A 27,649-nucleotide genomic window follows, 5' to 3' on the forward strand; every position below is an offset into this window, starting at 1 on the left:
AACACTGACTCAGCTTGGTCATTATTAAGGTGTTAGATGATATTTAGAAAAACTCCTTATGATAAAATAATTTGTTTCACTATTACAAAGAACAAAATTGGAGACTTTCGGTTTTAGCTACTTTCCAATAGTAATCTAAAAAATTTGTAGGTGTCTGCCAAGTTTCTATTCATCTATTTTAAATTTCATAGGGTTCACTATAAGTAGATAATTATGGAAAATTATAGGATATAGTATATATGGGATCCTATCAATGAGCTTATAAAATATACTTCCAGAATTGGATATGATGTCAGCATCATGACAAGGGGATAAGACCCTTTTGTATCTCCTTTTAAATGTGTATCTCGTTGTCACCTATAATCCTACAAGGCTTCCTCTGCTCAACACACTGATACACTTAAAAATGGACATATTGGGACGACAGGAAAGGCAGGACAGGGACAGTGATTCCCCAGCCACTAGAGCTGCACCCATGGACCCAGGTAACATGGTAGCCGTGGAGGATGTGAAGGGCAAAGCAGCTCTGGGGCCTGAGAATCTGGCTTCATCCTCCCTACCTGGGGCCTGGCGGTGGGGCCCAAAAGGCATAGTAACTGACTTACCTGACCAGGGCAACATGTCTAGAAGGGGAAAAAGAATAGCGAGTGGCTGCCAGGCTGTGTCAGTGGTGAGGGAAACAGCTTGAGATACCCGTTATTCTCCTACAAGATCCCATGCACTGAGGTGGGACCTCCATAACTGAGGGGTGGAGAAAGGCAGATAAGACCATCAAGGGGCATCAAAGGGACACAGTTGCTGCTGACTGTGCTTGGGACCTCAGCAAGAAGTCTTCCTGTGAGTTGCTGGGCCTGTGAGTTGCTGGGAGTACTTCCCCTGAGGATCTCTCCACTTGGTCCACAGGCGCCCCCAATGCATCAAGTGCTGATTGCACACCTCTCCCCACTCAGCAGCCAGCTCCCCGTGCATGCTCTTGAATGTAACGTCAAGAGCAAGTCCAGTAAATGGAGAGCTATCATGAAAACAGATAAAGATCTGTGGGCAAAGAAGAAACTACAAACTTGGACTACAGTGCTACTTTCTATAAAACCTAGAATGCAGAGAAAACCCCAAATACAACAGTAACAACAAAAGTATATCCCACTTGAAGGAAACTAGTAAAGATTTAATGAGGTGTCTGCAGCTTGAAAAGTGTGAACAGGAACACAAAACTAAAAAAAAGTATGTAAAATCAAGATGACATGTTATCACCAAAAGGTAATAATAATTCTTTAATAACCAATCCTGAGGGATGACATTCTGTGACCTACCTGATAAAGAATTCAAAATAGCCATTTTGAAGAAATTCAATAAACTTCAAGAAAATCCCAAAAGAGAACTTTATAAATTGAGGAGCTGAAGAATTCAGTGAATGAAATGAATATTGCAACAGAGAACATCTGTAGTTGAGTAGAACAAATGGATAAGTCAGGACAGAAATTTTGCTATAACCCACTAAAAGCAGAAACAAGAATGGAGAGTGAATAAAGTCTACATGATCTTATATTTCATCAAAAGAATAGTCCAGAAGAGGAAGAGCAAAATTTAAGGAAATAATACCTGAGGACTGAGAAAAACCCAAATCTGGGAAAAGTTGGGCATTCCAAGTTCACGAAGATATATTTTATTCTATTATCTCAATGCAAAAGGAAATACTCTAAGACACATTACAGTGAAATCGGCAAAAATCAGAGTTCTAAAAGCAGACAGGGAAGATTGTAACATATAAAGAAAAATGCCCAGAAGGCTAGCAGCAGATTTCTCAGTGGAAACCCATATTGAAAAAAAAAATGCCAGGCAAGAAAATTCTATATGGCAAAGTTATCCTTTGGATATGAAGGAAAAACAAAAACTTCCCCAGATGAACAAAAACTAAGGGAGTTAATCACCATTACACCTGATATGACATAAAAAGTGCTGAAATCAGGTCTTCAAGCTGAAAAGAGGTTGCTCAGTGACACGAAAACATACAAAAGTATATAACACACTGGTAAAGGTAAATATATAGTCAGACTTAGAGAACTCTAAATCTGTAATATGATGTTAATGATCACTTATAATTACAGTACACTGATATTTTCCCTGAACACTCAACAAATGATAGTCTCAACAAATGTTGGGAAAACTAGTTAACCACATGCAGAAAAATGAAATTGTAAACCTATTTTACACCACTAACAAATTACCTTGAAATAGATACCATAAAACTCCTAGAAGAAAACAGGGAAGCACCTTGACATTGACTCAGGCAATAATTTTTTGAATGACACGATAAGGCACAAGCTAAAATCAACACTTAGGACTACATCCAACTAAAAGTTTCTGCAAAGCAAGAGAAAGTAACAGATGAAATGGCAAACTTTGGAATGAAAAAAAGATGTAAACTACATCCAGTAAGAGGTTGATGTCCAAAATATGTAAAGAACTCAATAACAAAAACTAAACAATCTGATTACAAAATGGGCAGAGAAACTAAATAGACATTTTTTTCCAAGGAGGACACCTAAATGGTGAACAGGTATATAAAAAGATACTCAGTATCACTTATCATTAGGTCAAACCACCACAGTGAGATATCAACACGTAGAATATTACCTAAGAGAGGTAAGTATTGGCAAAGATGTGGAGATAAGGGAACCCTTATACAACGCTGGTAGAAATTTAAATTACTGCAACCACTATAGTGAACAGTATGGAGGTTTCATTTAAAAATTAAAAACAGAACTACCATATTATCCAGCAATTCTACTTCTGGGTATATATACAAAGGAAATGAAAATAATGTTGGAGAGAGAGAAGTATTCCCATGCTGCAGGATTTTTTCCAATATCCAAAATATGGAAACAACTTGCATGTCCACTGATGGATGAATGGATAAAGAAGTTTCGGTATATATGTAAAATGAAACACTACCCAGCCATGAGCAATAAGGAAGTCCTGCCATTTGCAACAAAATGCATGGACCCTGAGGGCATTATGTGAAGTGAGACATCTGACAAAGGACAAATACTGTATGATTTCACTTATATGTGGAATCTAAGAAGCTCAAATTTATAGAAACATATTATAGAATGATGGATACCTGGAGCTGGGGGTGGTAGAGTTGAGGATGGTTTGTGTGAATGTACAAACTTGTTAATAGCAGATAAATAAGCCATAGCTGACAGTGGATCTCAATTGTTTCCACCAGGAAAAAGAAATGGTAAGTATGTGACATGATAGAAGTATAAGCTAACGCTACAGTGGTAATATTGCAATATACAAATATATCAAATCAATACATTGTATACCTTAAAGAATATTATGTCAATTATATCTCAATAAAACAGATTTATAAAAAGAATGTCCATATTCAATTTCAAATTATCAAAAACTATAAAGGAAAGAGTGACTCATGTAAAATACAAAGTATTTACACTGAAAGATTCTTTTATTATAATTTTGTCAAAAAAATCTTGGGGGTAAAAATATAGATTCATAACATGGAAATTAATAAGGAAACAGCCTTAAATGACAAGTTAGGCCAGATGGATTTAAAAGATATATGCAAAACTTTTGTTCCAAAATCAATAGATACACATTTTTCTCTAGGATAGATCATATGTTAGTCCACAAAGCAAATAAACTTAAGACTAAAATCATATTAAGCATTATTTCTGACCACAGTGGAATGACTAGAAATAAATTTCAAGAAGAAAACCCAAAAGTTCACAAACATGTAAAGGTTAAATAACATGATACTAAACAACCACTGGACCAAAAATGAAATAAAGAGAAATCAAAAAATAGCTTGAACCAAATGAAAATGGCAGTACAACATACAAAAACTTACAGGATGCAGCAGAAGCAGTTTTAAGAGGTAATATAGCAATAAATGCCTACCCCAAGAAACTAGAAAAAGAGGAACAAATGAATCCCCAAGTTAGAAGAAGAAAGTCTATAACAAAGATCAGAGTGGAAATTAATGTAATAGACACCAAAAAGATGATAGAAAAGATCAATGAAACTGACTTTTTTAAAGATAAATACTAACAAATCTTTGGCTAGAATCACCAGGAAAAAAGCGGGAGGACTCAAATTAGAAACGAAAAGGGAGTCATTGCAACTGATACCACATAAATACCAAGGGGCGTAAGAAACTACTACAGACAACTATGCACTGACACACTGGAGAGCCAAGAAGAAATGGGTAAATACTGGAAACACAACAGAGACTAAATTATGAAGAAACAGAAAAACTGGACAAAACCAATTACAATTAAAAAGATTCAATCAATAATTCAAAACCTCCCCAAAAGAAAAAGCTTAGGACTCAACAATTTCAATGGTGAATTCTACCAAATATTTAAAGAATACCAGTCCTTATAAAACTCTTCCAAAAAAATAGAAGAGTTCAGAACACTTCTAAACTCATTTTTCAAGCCTAGCATTTCCATCATAAAAAACTAGACAAGGACACCACATGAAAACATTATAGTCCAATGTCCCTGCTAAACATAGATGCAAACATCCTCAACAAAATATTATTAGCAAACCAAATTCAGCTATACAGGAAAAGGGTCATAAACCATGATCAAGTGGAATCTAGCCCAGGGATGCAAGGAGGGTTCAATACCCATAAATCACTATATGTGATATATCACACTAGCAAAATGAACAATAAAATCATATAGTCATGTCTATTAATGCAGAAAAAGTTGACAAAAATTACCATCCATTTATCTTTAAAAAACCTCTCAACAAAGTATATATGAAACATACCTCAACATAGCAAAAGCCATGCATATTATGAGTGCCACAGCTTCCATAAATAAAAGGCCACCATACCCAATGGTGAACAAAGCTGAAAATTTTCCTCTAAGTTCAGGCACAAGACAAGGATGCCCATTCTCACCACTTTATTCACAAGTGTATTCAAAGTGCTAGCCTGAGTAATTGGAAAAGAAAAGAAATAAGAGCCATCCAAATTGGAAAGCAAGAGGTAAAACTTTCATTATTTGTGAAAAAACAATATTATATATAGAAAACTCTAAAAGACTCCTTTAAAAAATTGTTAGAAATAATAAATTCTATAAAGTTGGAAAATACAAAATATAAGAAAATGTGCTCCATATTTGTATATTAATAACAATTTCTCAAAAAGAGAAATTAAGAAAATCCCATTTAAAATTGTATCAGCCCTGGTTGGTTGGCTCAGTGGACTAGGTGCTGGCCTGCAAACCAAAGGTCACTGGTTCTATTCCCAGTCAGGCTACATGCCTGGGCTGCAGGCCAGGTCCTTGGTTGGGGGCTTCTGAGAGGCAACACAAAGGATTTTTCTCTTTTTCTCCCTAAAAATAAATAAAATCTTTTAAAAATAATTAAAAATAAAATAGTATGAAAACAATACCTAGAAATAAATTTAACCAGAGATGAAAGACTTATAAACTGAAAACTATAAGATGCTGATGAAAGAAATTCAGTAAGACACAAATAAATGGAAAGATATTCTGTGCTCATGGATTAGAATAATATTGTTAAAATATCCATAATATCTAAAGCAATGTACAGATGCAATGTAATCCCTGTCAAAATTCCAATGACATTTTTCATCCAAATAAAACAAGCCTAAAATTTCTGTTGGTAACCCCCCCACACACACACATCCCCCCAAATAACCGAAGCAATCTAGAGAAAGAACAAAGCCAGAGGCAACATGCCCTCTGATTTCAAACTATGTTACAGAACTACAGTAATCAAAGCAGTATGGTATTGGCATACAAGAATGTGCATAGATTAATGGAGCACAAAGAAAGCCCATCAATAAACCCATGCATAGTATGGTCAATTAATTTATGACAAAGGGACCAAGAATATACAATAAGAGAAAGTCTCTTTAATAAACGGTGTTGGGAAAAGTGGACAGCCACATGCAAAAGAATGAAACGGATCACTATTTTACATCACACACAAAAATTAACTGAAGATGAAGACTTGAATAAAACCTGAAACCATAAAACCCATAGAAGAAAATACAGGCAGGAAGCTATTTGACATTGGTCTTGGTGATGACTTTTTGGATTTGACAGCAAAAACAAAGTTAACAAAGGAAAAATAAAAAAGTGGGACTACACACAGCTAAAAAACTACTTCATAGCAAAGAGAGCCATCAACAAAATGAAAGGCAACCTTCTGAATGGGAGAAAATATTTGTAAGCCACATATATGCTAAGGGGTTAATATCCAAAATATGTAATGAACTCATACAACTCAGTAGCAGAAAAAGATGCAATAATGAGCAAAGGATCAGAACACATCTTTTTGAAAAAAGCATACATTATGTCCAACAAGTACATGAAAAGGTGCTCAACCATCACTAATTCTCAGGAAAATGAAAGTCAAAACCACAATGAGATTATTTCCTCACTCTTGTTAGGCTAATATTTAAAAAGAAGCCAAGAAATAGCAATATTGACCAGGATGTGAATAAAGTAAAGGGAACCCTTGGGCAAGGTTGGTGGAAATATAAATTGGTGCAGCCACTATGTAAAACAGTATGAAGGCTCCTCAAAAAGTACCATCTAATCTAGCAATTCCACTGTTGGGTATTTATTCAAAGAAAATGAAAGCACTGACTTAAAAAACATGCAGCCCATGTTGATTACAGGTCTGTTTATAATAGCCACAATATGTAAACAATATTAGTGTCCATTGATGGATAAATGGATAAAGAAAATGTGGTGCTCATGCACACACATACTGAATGGAGTATCAGCCGTAAAAAGAAATCTTGCCCTTTGCTGCAACATGAATTGATCTTCAGGACATTATGCTAAGTGAAAAAAGTTGTACAGGAAAGACAAATACCATATGATCTCACATACATGTTACACCTAAAACAAAATAAACCAATAAAACAAGTTGATGGTTGTCAGAGGCAGGTCATAGAGGTGGGCAAAATGTGCAAATGGGGTTAAAAGATACGAACTTTCAATTATAAAATAAGTTGTGGTGAGGCAATGTACAGTACAGTGACTATGATTAATAATGCTGTGTTGCTTATTTGACAGTTGCTGAGAAAGTAGATCTTTTAATATTTTATTGATTATGCTATTACAGTTGTCCTATTCCCCTCCTTCACTCCCCTCCACCCTGTAGATCTCTGCCACCCACTTCCTCCCTTTAGTTCATGTCCATGTGTCATAAGTTCTTTAGCTTCTACATTTCTCACTATTCTTACCCTCCCCACCATCTATGCTACTTATTCTCTGTACCTTCCCCCCCCTCCTCCTCCCACTCCCCTGTTGCTAACCCTCCATGTGTTCTCCATTTCTGTGGTTCTGTTCCTGTTCTAGTTGTTTGCTTAGTTTCTTTTGGTTTTGCTTTAGGTGTGATTGTTAATAATTGTGAGTTTGCTGTCCTTTTACTATACTTTTTTAAATCATCTTTTCTTAGATAAGCCCCTTTAACATTTCATAAAATAAGGGCTTTGTGATGATGAACTCCTTTAACTTGACCTTATCTGAGAAGCATTTTATTTGCCCTTCCATTCTAAATGAAAGCTTTGCTGGATAGAGTAATCTTGGATGTAGGTCCTTGTTTTTCATGTCTTGGAATACTTCTTTCCAGCCCCTTCTTGCCTGTAAGGTCTCTTTGGAGAAATCAGCTGACAGTCTGATGGGAACTCCTTTGTAGGTTACTGTCCCCTTATCTCTTGCTTCTTCTAGGATTCTCTCCATTTTTACCTTGGCTGCTTCTAGGATTCTCTCCTTCATTTTTACCTTGGCTAATGTAATTATGATGTGACTTGGTGTATTTCTTCTTGGGTCCAACTTCTTTGGGACTCGTAGCTTCCTGGACTTCCTGGAAGTCTATTTCCTTTGCCAGAATGGAGAGGTTCTCCTTCATTATTTGTTTAAATATGTTTTCAATCTGTTGCTCTACCTCTTCCCCTTCTGGTACCCCTATAATTAGGATGTTTCAGCATTTAAAGATGCCCTGGTGGTTCCTAAGCTTCTCCTCATTTTTTTGAATTCTTATTTCTCCATTCCTTCTTGTTTGGTTGTTTCTTTCTTCCTTCTGATCCACTCTATTGTTTTGAGTCCCAGTTTCCTTCCCATCACTATTGGTTCCCTGTGCATTTTCCTTCATTTCTTTTATGGTAACCTGCATTTTTTCATCTAACTTGCGACCAAAATCAACCAATTCTGTGAGCTTCCTGATCACCAGTGTTTTGAACTGTGCATCTGATAGGTTAGCTATCTCTTAGTCGCTCAAAAGGATGAGTTCTGGAGCACTGATTATCTGTTTGAGCCATCTCTGTCTCTTTTTTTATTTGGTCTGGTTGCTCCTGTTATGATGAGGGGCAGAGCCTTAGGTGTTCACCAGGGCTGGGCACCCCAACCCCAGTCACTAGATTGTGACATTGTATGTGGGGGTGGGGGCAGGAGGGAACAATGGCGGTAGCTCCATTCTCCATGGGACCTCAGTCCCTTCCCTGGGATCCTGGGCTGCGAACTCTGCCCTGGTCCACAATCGCCACCTCACTGGGTCCGCCAGCTGCCACTTGCATAGTCAGGGTCCACCCGCTACGATCTTGCGCGCCCCAGATGCCTTATGCGCTCCTGGTTACCTTATGTGCCCAATTCTCCCTGGTCTCCTCGCCGTGACCCGAGCCTGGCTGCTGGTCTCCGCACCTCCTATTGGTCTGGATGAACGGGTCTATTTCAACTTGGCTGTCCGACTTCCATTCAGATAAATTTTCTATCAATTCTGGGTGTTATTCTGCCTCTAAATTTTTGTTGTTCCAGTCTTGGTTGTGCATGGAGGTATGGTGTGTCCACCTATGCCTCCATCTTGGCCAGAAGTCCGAGAAAGTAGATCTTAAAAGTTCTCATCACAGGAAAAAAAATTATAACTATGAATGGTGAAATATGTTAACTAGACTTGTGATCATTTTGCAGTGTATTCAAATACTGAATCATTTTATTATATAACTGAAATTAATATAATATGGCAATTATACCTCAATTAAAGTAACACAATTTTAGAAAGCAGTATTTGGAGATAGAATGCAGGTGCCTGCCCTCCCTTGATAATTTCTTCCCAAATATTTGCTTTGTCAAAAAGCAACAGATTTAAGAGTTAAGCAGAATCATCTTTATAAACCTAGATACAATATTTTCCTGGATGTAAAGGCAGATGGGGTTGATGGATTTCCATAGAGGATAACATCCTCCTCCCAATTCTTACCTGTGTTTTTAAGTTGCACAGAATGGAAACTAATACTTTACACAAGACAAGAAATCATCAGAGCAAACCATAGTTGGACAGAGTACTGGGAAAAGAATGACCTGTGGAAGATGAGAATGTGAAAGGGGGGGTATATTATAAATAAACACACAAAAACATATGTCTGCCTTCAATGATCAACCAAAAATAAACACAGTAATGACCTTCACAGTAGGGATCAACTGCATTCATGAATATCTATTCAGGAACAAAGAGTTAAGAAAACATGATTATCCCTACAATATTGCCCTGAGGAACAATAAGAGTAATTTATACTGCCAAAATGGGAATGAGAAAAAAATTCCTAAACTTAGAATAATGTACAAGCTATATTTAGAATCACTCAGAGTACTCAAGAGGACTAGATTCCCTAATGGGCTTAAATCGCCAGAAATAATCTGTTTCTCCCTAAGGCTATTGAAATATTGTCCAGAATGTTACTCACTGCACATTTAATTTTATAATTATCTGTTGATTGTGAATTTGAGTGTGTGGACTAAATAGTCATGCAGGAAGAGTGTGTGCACCAGTATAGACTCACACACAAGGGAATGTATTTCAACTAGTACCAGCACCTGAACACAGATGGAAGGATGGATATCAGAAAAAGCATTTGCATTTCAGTTGCGAGTTATTGGGCTGCCCAAAAATCTGTTTAGTTTTTTTTTTTTCTTAAAAGACACATTTTTATTTTCATCAGTAACTATTGATTTGGATATTTTGAGTATGTTGACCATCTCCCATGTGGTATAATGTTGATTGTTCTCAGCTAATGTCTCGATTTGATTGCTATAAACTTCAACTGGTATATCTGACCCTGGAGCATCAGCCAGTGAGAAATCTCCAGCATGAAACTTCACAAACCAATTTTGACACATTCAATCAATCACACCACCTTCTCCATATATTGCACAAATTTTTTTGCATTTCAATTGTTTTTACCTTTTTTGAATTAACAAAGCATAATATGCCAAAAATGTATTTTCTTCTACCTTCAATATTAAAATGGCTACAGAAAAATTCACCAATTTTAATGTATTTTTAATGCACACTGATGAGATCTGTCACAATACAACCTACCAATATTGTTCCAAATGAATTTAAAGACAACTAAGCACTACTACAGTCATCTTATGGAAAACAACAAACATTTGGGCCAACCCAATAAATGTCATTTAAAATGATTCTGTGCCTTGAAATCACAAAAGGATATATTAGCATTGTTATTGTAGTCATACTTGGCACTAGAAAATTTTAACAGCAAAGAGAAAGAAAGCAGCTCTGGCTTTTCTACCCTTTGGAGAGATTCAGGCAGACAGACCCCCAGATCTCTAAGTATGCGCTAGGGGAGCAGGCTGGTACACATTTCATTAAGGTGCATCAGTACCCAAACCCAGGAAAGAGGAACACAGAAAATGGCCAATTCCATTTCCATATAGAGAGTGATAATTCTGGCTTTCTAGAAAAGTCTGATTTCCCCAAGAGAATACCTTCCTGAGTAGCAGAGAGCTGGTGAGGTCAATAAAATTTAGCTGACTGGGAATCAGACAAATTCCCAGAGGACATGTCGAAGTTCAAAGGATGTTATATAAAGAAGACCATAATGAACTCGTGCCACCTGGAAAGCCACTATATGGTATACCAGCAGGCTCAAGAGGAAGGGACCCAGAATACTGAGTCGTCTTTTCATTCTTCACCTTCAGTGAGTAGGCAGAACACAAAATTCTTGAGAGGATCTTAAGAGTACATAGAGATCCATTTTATTGTAGAGAACAGGCTTTTAGGAAGCTGATCGATACGGAGCTGCAAAACCAATTACATGTGTTGGGCATTTCAGGGAAAACACAGGGCCACTCACCTCTCCTTTCAGAACCCGTCCTCTGAGACTTCTTGACCCACAGAAGCTGGTGACAGATTTGAGGGCTCAGCCAGATACACTGAAAGATGCTTCCTTTTCTCTCTCAGATGATTCACAATATTTTCCTTTCAATTTTCCAGCAAATGATTAACATAAATTCTAATCATGAAAACTTTGGTTTTGCTTCCTCTAAACATTACACAATTTTAAATTCTGTCACAACCATATTCTTTTAAAATATGTTTTGTTTTGTGAAAGAATTTCAATCTAAAATGGAACTGGAGGGTAGAAAATGGAAAGTCTCACACATGTGCCCTCGGGAACAACAGGACTGAGAGACTGATTTCCCATAAATGGGAATCAGTTTTCTGACTTACAGGAAACTGATAATATTGAAATTTCCTTAAATGACAGGGGTTGCCTCATATATCAGTCTTAGAAAGTTTTGCCCCTGGTTTCCAGATGGATGAACAAGAAATGACCCATGTCAGGTTGGTCTTGCAAAATGAACTAAATTGAACTTTGTGTGACTGGACTGTTTTTTCTCCTCTGGAGACTTTCAAGGTTTGTCTCCATTTGTTTTTCTTTTAACAGACTCCAACTGAACTTTCCTCCTTTACACTCCCTGCTCATAAACATCGCAGATCCCGAGCCCGCTGCGGGCTTGCCTGTAGCTGCTGCAGTTTGCACATCCTGAATGGCAATTCCTCTGCTATTCCAGAATAAACTCATTTTTTTAGTTTGCCTCAGTTTACCTCTTTATTTAGGTAGACAATTTTTAGTTTTCAAGTAATCCCAGCCTATGTCCAAGAGGCTTTACATACCTGTGTTACAACTTATTAGCAATTCCTGGAACCCTAAAATAACAAAGTTATTTAAAAGCTGAGCAGTTTGCAATAAAAGCATCACTATTTATGAATCACCATTTAACTCTCCATAAGATTATTCATTGACCTCATTTATTTCATTGAGGAGTGAATGACACATACCTAATTAGATGCAATGAGCCTGATGGAAATAAATGTAAAAAGATTTTCTGCGACAGAAAACCACCCGAAGGCCAATATGTAAGGCGAGACGAGATGAGTCTAGAACCAGTGTTCTGCTGTACAAGGCCACTCACCACCTTGACAACTGAACACCTGAAATGTGTCCCAGTGTGACTGAGGAACTAAATTTTAAATTTTAATTTCAATAGCCACATGTGGCTAGTGGTTATTGTACTGGATAGCACAGATGTCAATAAACTTATATTTGATAGGAAAGGAAAACAAAATAAGGATACAAATTTAAAGTAGGATTTAAAGTAGGACAATATCCTGATTAAGTCATCGAGGGAACACACATGGGAGGAATGGGCTTACTAAGAATAGATGGTAACAACTTGGAAACAATGGAAAAATCTCTAGATATCAATGACATCTTACTATGTGCTGTATGTGGAATGTGCTTTGACAACTCAGGTTAATTGAAACTTTACTGAGATAGACTAACTACATAATCCCAATTACATCAACTTCAATTAGATTACACAGTTACCTTTCTTCAGATAATGTTATCTTGTCTTCCTGCTCTTTGAAAGACATAAAAGTAACTAGCTGGGATTGCTTAACTTTGATGAATCCATTTTGGGCTCTACTCTGTAAAATCATCTACACAGTTAAATGTAATAGACTTTGTGCATTTTTTACGCAACAGAAACAGCAAGCTGGTCTCTTGGAGTGGAATGACGATGGTTCCCTCCCCCCACACATCTGCACTAATTCTCTGCATGTGGCTCGTGAGCCAGAACAAATCCTTGAGAGGAAAAAGCGCACCTTCCCAGGTCCCTGGGTAACTGTGGTCAATATATCTTTCCTGAACCAGGGGACTGGAGATGAATACACTTTAAACCAATTTCTGTATTTCAAAATATCTCTCTGAAATGTTTGATATGAAACACTTTTCTTTTTCCAATATTGTGTTCTTCGGGGGTATTAAGACTAAAAGAACACACTTGAAAAAGACATCCTCAACTTCAACTATTATGCTCCACTGAATTTAGTTAAGTTTTCCAAAGTGCTACAGTATTTTAACAGAACAGTTTCTTTCACCAAAGTTTTCATTTATCCATTCAATATTCACTGAACACTAATATAAGCCAGTTAACTTCAGATACTGGTGGTGTGATAGTCAGAAAAGTGACTTTGCCTGCCCTCAAAGTGTACACAATCTAATAGAGAAAAGAGCATATAACAGAAGTTCAACAAAAGATGTGACTAGGGCATTGTAGGAACATACTGGAAGGACACTTAATGGGTGAGGCAACCAGAAATGTATCACAGAACATAACAGCTGATGTGCTTGGTGCATGAGGAGGGCATTCCTGCATGAGATAACACCAGAAACGGGCAATGATATGCATGAGGATGAATAATTCATTTTTAAACAAATATTAGATATCTTGGCAAGTCTAGGCCAAGCTCTCTGGTAGGCCACTGGTTACATAATTTGAAGCGCAGAGCAAAGCATGAGATGATACACAGCTTTTGGCATATTCTGCGATTGAAATTGTAAGAGTGAGTAGGCTCTTCTTTGAGCAGCGTACAGAACAAGAAGATTACAGGGATAAGGGCAGGATGCTAGGAGACTCTGAGCATGGAAGGGCATGAGTACAGAGAGAAAGTCCAGGATGCTGGTGGGACAGTTATCTGAGGAGCACAAGGTGACATGAGAGTGGTATCACGGAAGCCAAGAGAGTGGATGTTTCAGAGCTCTAATTATCAAGATTCAAATATACCCGAGATCTGGTAAGAAAAAGGGCAAAAATCATCTTTAGGTTGGCAGTAAGTGGAATCACTGATAGACTTAACCTGACCAGTTTCAACAGAGTGCTGGGGTGAAGCATTTATAATGAACTGAGGAGTGATTGGTAGATGAGAAGTGAAGACAGCAAATGGGCAGAAGTGCTTCTTCCAAAATTTCAAATGAGAAGTGCCACTTCAGAACGTTGATGCCTAGGGGCAGCACTATCCACACACAAAGGCAGCTACACCGTCATGAAGTGGCTCCAGGGTGGTGGTGAATCTTATGGCCAAGCTTCCTTAAATTCATAATTATAGGCCAGGGTCCAAAGAACCTTTAGAGCCAACAATCCTGAATACTAGTGAGGAATAAAGACAACAATGGATGTAAAGATTCTAACAAATAAGAAATTGCTATACAAATATTAGTTATTACAGTCATTATTACTACAATTTGGTCATGTTGGGTTTTGGTCTGTATATCAGCCCAGTTTATATCAGAGTTGAAAAACAAATTGAAAAGTCTGCCAAATGGAGTTCATGGAGAGGAAACATCAGTAGTTAACTTATGCATTATGCATATAATTTAGACTCCAGAGATCCAATGGATAACTGCAGTGAACCACAATTGCCCTCTACAGAGAGCTCAGTGTGAACTTCCTCACAGGAAAAAAAAAATTCCAAAGTCCTATGTAATTGGATGTGATAATAATGGGAGTATTGGCTGCTTGCTTCTCATTTCAGTGGAGTAATTTGAATAAACTCTTTATGCAAATTGTAACTGCTGTCATTTTGATAACACTCCAACTTGAAAATTTGGATTGTTGGGTGCACACCCTTGCCAGTTCTAAACGAATGGAGGTTGGCTAGCGAAGGATTCGAAGAGCACTCTTTCCATTCTGTGAAGTCTCTGACATGGACAAGCTTTCCCTGGTTTCTACTGTATTCAGAATTAAACAGGAGTTTATCAAACATGTTGGAGTCTTCCTCTTTCATCCTCAGAATTCTTAAATTCAGTTTAATCTTTCCTCTTTCCTCTGATTCTTTTGCTTTATCAAAGAAAAACCCTTCACCCTGCCATCCAGTATACATAAATAATTCTCTTTGTACCTTTTTGACTCCTGGCACCAAGTGTTCTATCTTTAAAATTTTATTCCTTCATTAAGCCACTAAGATTGAGTAACTACTGTGTGTCTGGCTTTATTCAGGGGATGTAATAGTGGACAAGACAGGGTTTCTGCTTTCAAGGAGTACATAAGGAAAAATAGTTGAAAACGTGCCTCACAATTCAACCAGTTAAGTGCTAGAATAAGGGCACATGCAGGCGGGTGATTAATCTTCCAAAGGGTGGGAGGGGAGCCAGGTAAAGTTTCACAGAGGAACTACTATTTATTCAGAGTCCTAAAAGATTTGGATATTTAGACAAGAAGAGGATGAAGTTTTTATCTCTATAAATTTCTTGAGGTCACTGAGTCTGCTTTCCTTAACTTTGTTTCCTGTCAAGTAACTGTTATGGACAGGGTGTTTGCATTCCCCTCAACATCCACGTTTGGAAAGCTAATCTCTAAGGTGATGGCATAGCACAGATGTCAATAGGGCCTTGGGGCCGTGATTAGGTCCTGAGGGTGGAGCCCTTATGAATGGGATTAGTGCCTTTATAAGAGGCCCTAAGGTAGGTGACAGCCATCTACAAACCAGGAAGCAGGCTCTATCCAGAGACCAAATGTATGGGCACCTTGATCTTGGACTTGCCAACTTCTGGAACTGTAATGTTTTGTTGTCTAAGCCACCCACTCTATGATATTTTTGTTATAGCAACCCAAACAAAGTTCACATTATAGTGAAACAAACATGAGAACCCTCCAAATGCTGTTAAATTTCCTCTTTAATTCTTCTGCCTTCACATTTTTTTCTTGAACATAATACAATCTGTAGGGTTTATCTTCCTATTACATTGGTTTAAAAGGTTCTGCAAATACTGTATCTTTTTAAATTTTTGTTCTACTATTTATGCTTCTCAGTTTCTCTGTTCATGATTTAAATTCTGATGGTCTTCATCTGCTTTATAAATGGTCAGATGAGTGGCTAATTCAACCTGGTCTCTTGAAAGTTGTTGCTCCCTTCCAGGCTTTTCAGAAGATCTCTACAAATTTCAAAATCAAGAATTCTTAAACTTAGGTTAACTGGAGCTGTCAGCCATCAGATATGAGGTTGGCATCTCTTATAATGCTAATCTTCTCCTATGTCCTATTTAGCTCTCAAGATTTATGCATATGTATGTAGCTGCTTTCCCCACAGCTCCAAATCTGTTACAGGGCATGACTATTCTGATGTCTTAAAAATGGAAAAATAAATTGAAGATTACATTTTTAAGAATCAAAGTGTTTGGGTTTTCCCAGAATTTATGAAAAGTCCCCAAGTAAAGGCAATCGCAGGTCTGATCAATTTAGCTGTCTTTCTGTTAAAACAAGTGAAGAATAAACAAAATCAAAACAGTAACAGCCAATCCCAGTGCTATAGGTAGTATGAGCTTTTGAGAAGAAAAGGCGTTTAGAGCTCCTCCACAGTACGGATGGAAGCATTTCCCCTGCTACCATTACTATAGTAAGAGTCCTTTCTCAAATATGAACTAAAGAAATTCTCTTTGGTTTAAATCAAAAGCTGTTATTTGCCATGACTAGTGTTTTATTGTTGTTGTTTTTTTAACTCAGTGACACAGCCCAAAGCCATTGCTCAAAGAAAGCCACATCATTGTTGATTTGCTACATGCCATACTTGTTACTCTGCTCCTCCTGTTTCTTCTCAGCAATACACAGTCTGAGTTGTTCAAAGCTGTTCTTTGTTGTACCCTTAAGAGGCCTTTCTCTCATCATACTAAAGCCAAAAGATGTATCAGCTAAACATTCCAAAAGTCAACCTGTGTGACCTTGAGCGAATCACCCTACTTTCCCCGGCCAATTTTTGAAATTTTTTGTATTTAAAGCCTTTAAAAAATAAAGAGGTTGCCATTACATTATTTTTCAAGTCCATTTAGACTCTGTCTATGATACTGAGGGTTTTTCTGGGAGGAAGACTTACAAAATAGACCCCACCATAAAACCATAGTATTTACATTCAAGCTGAAAATGTATAAAATCTTATTTCTAACCACTTGTATGGCTGCATGCCTGGAATCCATACCAGATATCTTATGTGACTTTTGAGCACTACTGAATGGTATGACTGAGGAATGAATGTCAATGTATTACGATTGTGTGTGTGTATGCATATGTCTGTACTGTGGTGCATGCTTCAGATGACAACCTCGGGATGCTTTGAGAGTCAGTATGACACTTGATCTAGACTTGGAGTTCGGGATTTAAGAGATAAGCAATCAGGGCTTTGGGGGCAGACAAAATCAGGTCAAGTAAAACTTCAGGTGGGGGTGAACCCTGAGGCATGAAGGGCTAGGTGATGTCATTCTCCTGAGAACAATGAGAGCCCCTAGAAGGGTTTTAGATAATGAGGTGATGTGATCACATTTTCATGTTCTTACAGATTACTTTGGTTTCTCTGTAAAGAATGGGTTGAAGAGCAAGAAAAATTTTTGGAGCATTAATAATTCATAGCAAAATTTTTCCTTTATATTCTCTTTCAATTTTTACTCAGGGTTGGCAGTTGCCCCAAAGTTATCTCCCATCTTTTCAAAAAACCCTTTCAAAATATTCTCACTGTCTTTAATATTTTCTTTCTCTGTATAAATTATCTTTTTTAGGCCATAAGTAGCTCTCTTCCTTTTTCATGAAATCACAATGCTTCCTCCAACTTCCTAAATAAATAGAGCAAAGTGGGGCATTAAAAATATGAGGGCCCACAGGGTGCTGTGCTGAGAAGAGCCCTTGGCTTTCTATCATGCTCTGTTGTCACCATCTCGGAATACTTGTTTTCACAGAAGAGGGCCTACATTTGCATTTGGCATTGGGCTCCCAAAATTACTCAGCCACTTAGGGAGTAACAGCGCATTATTTTGGTTGTACGTGAGTAGAGGTGAGCAACACTCAGTTTGTTCTATACTCTTCCACGTGTCACCACCCTCCAAAGCTTGCCCACTTGTCTTCATTCTCAGCACCACCACGATCATCCAAGTTACCACTGTCTTTTCCTGAGATTGCAGAAATAACTAATATTAGGCAAAATAGACTTCCAAAAGTTACTAATGATGAAGAGGGGCATTTTACAATGATAAAAGAGTGAATCCATTAAAAAGACATACCAAATAAACAATATATATACCTAATAGCAATCTCCAAATAGATGAAACAAAGCTGTCAGAATCAAAAGCAAAAGTCAACAATTCAACAATAGTACTTGAAGACTTCCATACCCTTCTTTCAGTAATGGCTACAAAAACTAGGCGAATGATGAAGATTATACAAGTCTTGACAATATAAACCAACTAGGCTTAGTACACATTTACAAACTGCCCCACCATCAACAGCAGAATACACATTGCTCTGAGGTACACGTGAAATCCTCTCCAGGACAGACATGGTCTGGGTCATAAAACAAGCTCCAATAAACTGGGGAGGACTGAAATTATATGAAGTATGCTGTCTGGCCACAATGGAATAAAACTAAAATCATTAACAAAGACATTTGGGAAATTCATGAATATGTGGCAATTAAACAACACAGTTCTAAATAACAACACAGCTCTAAATAACCAATGAGTCAAAGAAGAAATGATAAAGAAAATTAGAAATTACTTTGAGGAAAATGAAAATACAACATACAACATACAAAAACTTGTCACGCAAATGAAGTAGTGCTTAAACGGAAGCTTATAGTTGTAAACGCCTACATATAAAGAAAAAAGACGCTTTCAAACAAATGGCTCAACTTTTCATCTTGAGACACTGGAAAATAAGAGCAAAATGAAGGAAACAATATATATGGGAATAGAAAATAATACAGGAAATCAATGAAATCAAAGCTTGTTCTTGAGAAGATTGAGATATAAACTTTTAGCTAGTATATCACCAGGAAGAAAAAGGAGAACAACTCAAATGACAAAACTTACAAATGACAGAGGGTGCATCACTATTGACCTTCCAAAAATAAAGGATTATTAAGGAATATTATGAACAATTGTGCCAATAAATTAGATAGTTTATAGGAATGGGCCTATTATTCCTGGAAATACACAAGCTACCTAAACTCACTCAAGAGGAAATAGACAATATAAGCAGACCCTAGAACAAGCAACGTGTTTGAGTTAGTAAGCAAAACCTCCCAGATCTCCCAACACTATTTACTGAAGAGACTCTGGTACATTTACACAGTGGGATGCTAAGCAGCAGAAAGAAAGAACTCCTACCTTTTCCAACAGCATGGATGGAACTGGAGAATATTATGTTAAGTGAAATATGCCAGTCAGTGAAAGACAAATGCCATCTGATCTCTACTTACAAAATATATCTAATGAACAAAATAAACTAATGAGCAAAATAGAACTGGAAACATCGAACAGACTGACAGCAGCCAGAGGGGAGGAGGGAGAGGGGACTGGATGGAGGAGGGCAAGGAGAAAAACTGGAACAACTGTATTAAAACAACAATAAAAAAATTTAAAAAATACCTCCTAGAAAAGCCCAGGCACAGACAGCATCATTCCTGAATTCTACCAAACATTTAAAGTATGAATACCAATACCTCAGAAACTCTTCCAAAACAATGTAAAGATGTAAAATAACTTTTTAAGAAAATCATTACATCTACAATAGTATCACAAAGGGAAATATTTAGCAATAAAATTAATAAAAGAAGTATAAAGCTTCTACTGTAAATAGTATGAGACATACTTAAGAGAAATTTTAAAAAGTGAAATAAATGTAAAGATTTCATGTTCAGTCTCTTATTTCCCCAACATTTTAAACTCAGAGTTATTGCATTTATGAACCAACAATTCCACTTCTAAGTATGTACACGAATGTTGATTATATATAATATATATATAATACACACACATTAAAAAAAGTTTATAGCAGCATTATTCCTAGTAACCTAAAAGTGAAAAATGTCCCAGTGCCCATCAATTAATAAATGACTTAACAAAATATCTGTTCATAGAACATTATTTGGCAATAAAAAAGAATGAAGTATTGATACATGCTATAACACAGAGGAACCTTGAAAATATGATGCTGAGTAAAAGAGGCCAGACATAGAAGATAACTTATTGTGTGATTCATTTATTTATATGAAATGTTCAAAGTAGGCGAGACAGTATATTAGTGCTTACCAGGTACAATCACTTAACTATAGATACCTCAGTACTTGCATCCATTATACAGATTATTAGCTCAGTAGTTTACAGTGTGGACTTTGATGTCAGAATGCCTGTTTAAATCCTGCATCCTCCATTTATTAAGGAGGGGCTTTGGGTAAGTCACCCAACCTCTCTGAGCCTCACAAAATAAATTTTAATCATGTTAGAAAAAAGGAAGTGATGCCTGAGCATTATAAAGTGGATTGAAGTTTACTTTTATAAAAATTTCCTCCAAATTCCAGGACTTATAAGACTGTGTAAGGGTTAAATAGAGACTATGCTGAGGTACTCAATAAGTAGTATCTATTGTTATGTTTATGTTAAATGAATTAATAAATGATTTTTTTAAGCAAGATGACAAAAAAAATTGTGTCAATAAAATCTTTCAACTATACTCTCCCCCATTTTTTTGATTTGGTGGTTAAGTTCTGAACTACCTATCAGTTCTTACTTCACATGTAAAATATTTTAGATTTTCCAGCTTTATACGCTAAAAGAATTCTTAGCCTTTGTTTACGTTTTCTTTTTCTGAACTTGGATTTGCTCTTGCCTGCTGATTTGCTGTTCAAATAAAAATAAGACTTGTAAACAGCTGAGAAGGCTCACTAGCTTTTGAAAAACTGAGTATGCACTTGAAACTAAATTTCTTTCCAAAATAAGCTCCTTCGTTTTTTCCCTTCCACTTAAGGCACCACTTTTTTTGAGCTGGAAGGCAACTGATACAGATTAAAGCTAAGGGATCCCGTCCTCAGGGGACCCTTAATTCTAGGGCATACCTAAGAGCTCCAGCCTTCCAGCAGAATCACTCCTGAACACTAATAATGCAGTTCCCCCCCAAATATATCAAAATCCCACCAAGCCTAATTCAACTTTTAGAATTCAGATTGGTCTTTGTGTTCTGGCACATTCAGTGGAAACAGATAGGAAATACCAGTTCTCACTGATAGTACAAATACAGGACTGTGCAGTTTTGGCTTAAACTCACTGATTTTACCTCTGTATGTACTGTGTCCCCCTGCTAAAAATCACAGCTTTCACTGATACCAACATCCTTCTAAATTTGCTTTAAACCACAATACACAGACAACAACCCCAAAATAACAATATGATTACTGAAAATAATGTAAGGTTTAGTCATACGCTTGCATACAGTGGAGCATGATTTTTGAGATTACCTGGAAAAGTCCCTTCCTCTCCATGGGGCCCTGCTGGCCACTCATTAAACAGATAAAAGTTCATTTGCATCATTTTTATTTCAATATTAGGGATTCTTAAAATCAGCTTCTTTCCTAATTATATAAATATATAAATTGTTCCAAAGTTAAATTTACAAAACAAAGTATAAAACAAAGTATAAGAAGATAATTCTGGCTTATATTCCTTCCCCCATACCATTCTCCTTCATCCCTGCCTCTATGTGAACTTTTTAAAAATTATGCTAATATTCACTAAAAAAAGATTTATATAAGTTACTTTTCACAACCTGGAGTATGTAAAGACTTATTTTTTTATTAAAGGTCCTTTTTATTAAAGACCCGCTACTCTCCTGTTTGGATACACGATAATTGAATCAACTGACCACCTATTGATGGACATTTTTATCAGCAATCCCCCTTTTTAAATTTATAAAAAACACTAAATGAATAGTCCTGTGCATGCCTTTTTGCCATGTGTCTTTGAGATAGATTCCTAACAAGAGGTTCCTAAAGGGATTGCTGGGTCAAATGGTAAATGCATGCATAATTTTGCTAGGTATTATCAAAATCCCTTCCAACTTTTTGTGTTTCTACAGGCAATACATGAATCCGCATATCTCCCACAGCCTGATCAAAGCATACTGTGTAAACATTTGGATTCTTGCTAATATGACAGATAGAAGCTGTGTTTTTCTTAGGCATGAGTGGGCTTCAGTAACTACCTGCATTTAAGGGACATTTATATTACTTTTTCTGGGAATTGTGAATTCATATTTCTAGCCTTATTTTTTTAATGTCTAGTTTTGGGTATTTCCTCTTTTTAGAAGATCCTTAAGTCTTGACCTATTCATCCTTTGTAATATATAATAATTTTTAGTTTATCCTTTATTTTTTTTTACTTTATCATGTGCTTTGTCATAAAAAATGGTGTGTGTGTGTGTGTGTGTAATGAAACTCATTTTCCCTGGATTTTAAGTATAGTTTAGGAAAGCTTTTCATGCGACCCAGTTATACGAAATTCACTCATGTATTTATTCCTAATGTATGTATAGTTTTGTATTACACGTTTGGAATTAATTCTACATAAAAGCTTAAGAAATTCCTAAAAGTGTTCCAAGCACAAGCCGGTATAAGCTGGCTCCATCCGGTGCACCGTTCCCACTGCTGGCAAGCCTGCCACTGTCATCGGTAAGCCACTGGAGGGAGCGCCCTGGGTTGTTTCTACGTGTGGCTTCAGGCTGGATGTTCTTACGTATGGGGACTGTGTATGTGCATTTCATCAAGTCAGTAAAGTGCCTGGGCCTCCAATTTTCCAAATTAAAAACTCAAACATTAAGAAAATGTGTCATTATTCTTGAAGAATAGGACATTACAGCTTTGGGGGAAGACGTTTGCTATTTCTCTAGTTGAGAATTTTTTTTAGTATAAAACAGCAGTCATTCAGTTGCATAATAGTGCTGTTACTTCCAGAAACAGTCACAGAATAGAGAGCTATCCTTGTAGGGAGATGGATGTTATGTATTAAATAGTCTTGTTTTTAGCAGACTGGCATTGACTATTGCTTATAACAGTATACTCATTTTCTTCTCTCAGGTTTAGAGAATTGACTATCCCCAATTGGACACACACACAAGAAACACAATATATAATACAGACTCACCACTACTGGAAGCATCATTCAGATTCAGCAATCCTCCTCCTAGCCCTCTGTAACTATGGTAACTGTAGGTCCCATTGCCGTTGATGTACAACACCTCCTGTGAGCCGGAAACCGCTGAGGTTGAGTAAGTGGCCTGGGCCACCTCTGGTTTACACTGTTTGTCAGCTGGAGCAGACTTGTCCTGCAATGACAACATTCCATTATGTGTCAAATCCCTGTGCTGTTTTACCTTGAACAGGACTATCTTATTCTCTACACAGCTGCATTGAATAAGAAACAAAGTACACTAGTCAGTATTAAGTCAGCACCTACACACGTTCTCAACAACTTTGCTGAAGACTGAAAAACAAAAAGGAAAGCAAAGCAATGGTGTGAGACGCATTGCAATGGAAAGATGGCAATTTACAATGTCCAGCTGAATTTAAAATTATATGCAGAGAGTTCACATAGCCAAGAGGTGGAAGCAAACTACATGTCCAGTGACAGATGAATAAAAACATATTATAAATACAATGGGGTATTATCCACATTTAAGGAAAGAGAAATCTTGTCATATCCTACAACATGGAGGAATCTTGAGGACATAATGCTAGGCAAAATAAGCCAACAACAGAAAAACAGAAATTGCAAGAAGTACTTATATGAAGTATCTAAAGTAGCCAAACTCAAAACCAGAAACTAGAAAGGTGGTTGTAAGGGGCTGAGGCTGGGGGCAGTGGGGAGCTGCTCACTGTCTTGTCAGTCATGCACGACGAGGCCAGTTCTGGGGAGTCTGCAGGACAACTATGTGCACATAGTCAGCAGTACTGTTCTGTGCACTTACAAGTTGTTGGGAGGGCAAATGTTATGTTAAAATTTTTGAAAGAACTAGCTAGGCTTAAAATGTGAGGAGAAATTATAATTTGCAAGAAAACATTTGTGAAAGTTTTCTTTCTTGAAATTTTTTTGTAGTCTCTTGCTCTTATGATTGCTCTCTCAATCTCTCTCCCCTTCTCTGCATTCTTGCCTGCCTCTCTCCCTCTCACTCCTTTTATTTTAGGATTATGGCAAAATTTATTGCATACCAACTCCACAATAGGACCATTACATACATTACACAGCCTGACAAAGACTTGAATGACCCAGGCCCTGCAGTTTGTCTTTCCTAGATTCCACTCACTAGTGTCTGTAATCTGTGCTTCAGAACTTCTAACCATGGTTAAATTGTAACCATGTTAACTCAAATCTCAATTAAGATTGAAATTTGGATAAAATTGTATATATTTTCAATAGTAAAACAAATGATTTCTCTTCAGCTGTGAGTTTATAAAGTCTAAAATATATACCACATATGAGGTCTGTTGGAAAAAAGTTCAACCATTGTTAACAAGAGTAGTTTGCATGACATCAGTGTAACCTAGCAGCCAAGGGGAGTAGACTGGGATGCATATGTGTGAACAATGATGACTTCACTGTACTAGTCAGTGGGGGTGGCAGATGCTGTTGAGTGAGCATGTGTACTGTGTGACTGTCACATTCAAAATGACCAAGTGAGTAGAGCAATGAATCTGCGTCAGATTTTGCATTAAGCTTGAACATTCCTACACAGAAAGTACCCGGAAACTATTCAGAAGGCTGCAACTATGGGGAACTGGTGATTGGCAACTTCATCGCAACAGGCTCACTCATGCATCACATCTTATGCAGAGGTTTTTACTGAAATATCAAATCACCCCAGTGACTCAGCCCCCCTACAGCCCATATTTGACACCCTGCGACTTCTGGCTTTTCCCCAAACTAAAATCACCTTTGAAAGAGAAGAAATTTCAGACTGTTGATGAGATTAAGGAAATATGATGGGCAGCTGATGGCGACTGGGAGAACTGTGTGAGCTCCCAAGGTGCCTGCTTTGAAGGGGACTCAGATGTCATTGTCCTGTGTAGTGTTTCTCATATCTTGTATCTTCAATAAATGTTTCCATTTTGCCCCTTGCATGGCTGGATACCTTCTGGACAGACCTCGTATGTAATTTCACTTGCCTGTTGCATTCTTCATCTTTTCTTTTTAAAAAATATAACATTATAAATAAATGTCTAGCAAATTCTTAGGAGTATTTTTGTCTTTAGAGTGCATGTTTAGAAAAACTAGTAACTTTTCAGATATTTTTGTTGTTGTATCAAGTACTAGAGAATGATGAAACAGGAAATAAGTTTGCTTTGTGAACACAGTAGTATTGTCATATTAAGACATATTCTAATCTTTCATGCAGTGAAAGCATTGCATGACTGTCAGATTTGTGCAGTTAGGATTTTGCTTTTGTTCTTCTGATCTTTTCTACTTTGACCCATTCAACTCTGATAATTACACTCAGCTGTAGAACTTAAGCACATGATCTCTGAGCTTTTTATCTTTACATTTTTAGGTAGGTGAGATTATGAAATAAACAGCAAAATTACTCATTATAAATTGAACAGAAAATAATGAAATTTTCCAGCACTGCTTTGTAAAATAAAACATGCACTGACCTGAACTGGTGTATGAACTGCAATGTCTGACTGTAATTCTCTTTTGTCATTTACGCCTTAGAAACCAATGGGAGGGCAAATGTTAGAATAACACTTTCATTGGGCAATACTGTACTAAGGAAGGGACCCAGGTGAGAGCAAATTATGTTGGTATCACTGGCTCTACTATTTGAACTGGGCAGTCAGCAAATTCTAAATTTTTTTTTTAAATTCTGAAAGTTACCCTTTTCTAGGAGAGTGTACCCAAAGACAGTGGGTTCTATACCACGGTTCTCTAGAAAAGAAAAGTACTGGGTACACCCAGTGACTTTTTCTAAAGACATAAAATATTTATGTGTGGTTTTTTGGTGCTATGATTAAATTTTCTATTACAAATAGTAAAGAAGTTTAAATCATCTAAGATATTAAACACGATATTTCCAGGAATCTTCTGTTGCTATATGTATGTGCCATAATAAGTAGGTATGAGGTGAGTATTCATACCAATTACAGTGCTACTATGAACAAGAATTAATAATAAGGCACGATCAGTGCTACATCAACTATTAGCATCTTAGGATCTATTACCAAGAGTCTTTTAAATGACCATTACAGTGACAGGGTGACAGGAGAATGATCAAGCCGATGGCAGCTACACCTCATGCAGCATCCGAAAGTCTTTTATAAAAGTACAATAAAATGGTCTCACATCTAGGAGTACGAATCTCCTCCCTGTCTGGGGACAAAGACTACCATACATATAACATATCCACCCGTACTATATTACAATATATATCATATATAACATTCATAAAGTATATTCACTCACACTAAAATACAGATGTGTCATATATATTCATTCAGTTGATGCTTATTAAACAGGTAGAGCTTATCAAAAGACTGATAGATGAATATGTGATGTTTACACGGGTTATTTTCACACATACAACTTCTATTTCCTATAAAGTAGACTTAGACTGTAAGGCTTCTGGGGGAAACATCTCCGAGTCTCCCAGAGGTTATGGGACAAGGGCATACAGATGATTTCGCACTGGCTCCTTCCCCTTCACCCAGACCAGCACCTCTGCTCTGTGCTCATAAAACCACTGTAAAGCGTTACAAAAACCACTGGGCTCTGAAGTATTCTTTCTGTCAAGGCACACAGTGGTTCAAATTCTGAAAGAAGAATATTCTATACTTCACAGCAATTTCGAGGTCCTTGGGAAGGGGCTGGCTTCAAACAATCCACCATTTGTGTAATGTCCCTGTTTCTTGATTGAAAATAACTTGTGCAACATAAGATTTCAGTTTCTGTTGAGCTGGCCAGAAGGTCCATTTAGTTACTTTTCATAAAATAAAGGACATTTTTTCATTTTCAACAATAAGTTTATTGATTTGGGTATTTTGAGTATGTCGGCTGTCTCCTGCATGATATAACATTGATTGTTCTCAATTAATGTCTTGATTTGATCGCTATCAACTTCAGCTGGTCTACACAACCGTGGAGCATCCTCCAGTGAGAAATCTCTAGCATGAAACCTGGCAAACCACCTTTGACACGTTCGAGCAGTCACAGCACTTTCCCCACACACTGCACAAATCTTTTTTTTTTTGGCATTTCGATTGTGTTTTTACCTTTCTTCAGATGATGAAGCCTAATATGCTTAAAATGTTACTTATTTTCTTCCATCTTCAATATTAAAATGGCTACACAAAACTTGTTTTTTTTTAATGCACACTGATGTAACAGCTGTCACAATACAATCCAACACAACTGTTTTGACTGAAGCTAAAGACGAGCACTACTAGAGCCATCGTATGGAAAAAGCCAAATGAACTTTTTGGCCAACCCAATAATTTGGGGAAATTGGTGGCTCTTCTGAAACACACCAATCTATTTTTCTGTGATAAGAAAATGACAATAAAATACACTCCCAGGAGAAGAGTTTCTTAATGATGAGAAAAAAGCAAGAAGGCGTGGTCCCAATATTTTTTCACTGATATTTTTGTATAATAGAATTAATTTGTATTATCAAACATGAACACACTATAT

The 27,649-nt window shown here is 37.0% G+C and overlaps 1 protein-coding gene across 3 annotated transcripts in view; it reads right to left on the bottom strand.

The window, feature by feature from the left end:
* NOL4 (nucleolar protein 4) overlaps nucleotides 1-27,649 on the bottom strand; it is a 288,625-nt gene that overhangs the window by 12,533 nt on the left and 248,443 nt on the right. For all 3 annotated transcript variants that reach the window (XM_045850010.1, XM_045850009.1, XM_045850011.1), the window contains one exon: nucleotides 23,114-23,294. In XM_045850010.1, the coding sequence (XP_045705966.1) occupies nucleotides 23,114-23,294 (181 nt within the window). The remainder of the gene's footprint in view (nucleotides 1-23,113; nucleotides 23,295-27,649) is intronic.

Source organism: Phyllostomus hastatus, unplaced genomic scaffold, assembly GCF_019186645.2.
Source record: "Phyllostomus hastatus isolate PE091 unplaced genomic scaffold, TTU_PhHast_1.1 phas_contig_80, whole genome shotgun sequence".
Classification (NCBI taxonomy): domain Eukaryota; kingdom Metazoa; phylum Chordata; class Mammalia; order Chiroptera; family Phyllostomidae; genus Phyllostomus; species Phyllostomus hastatus.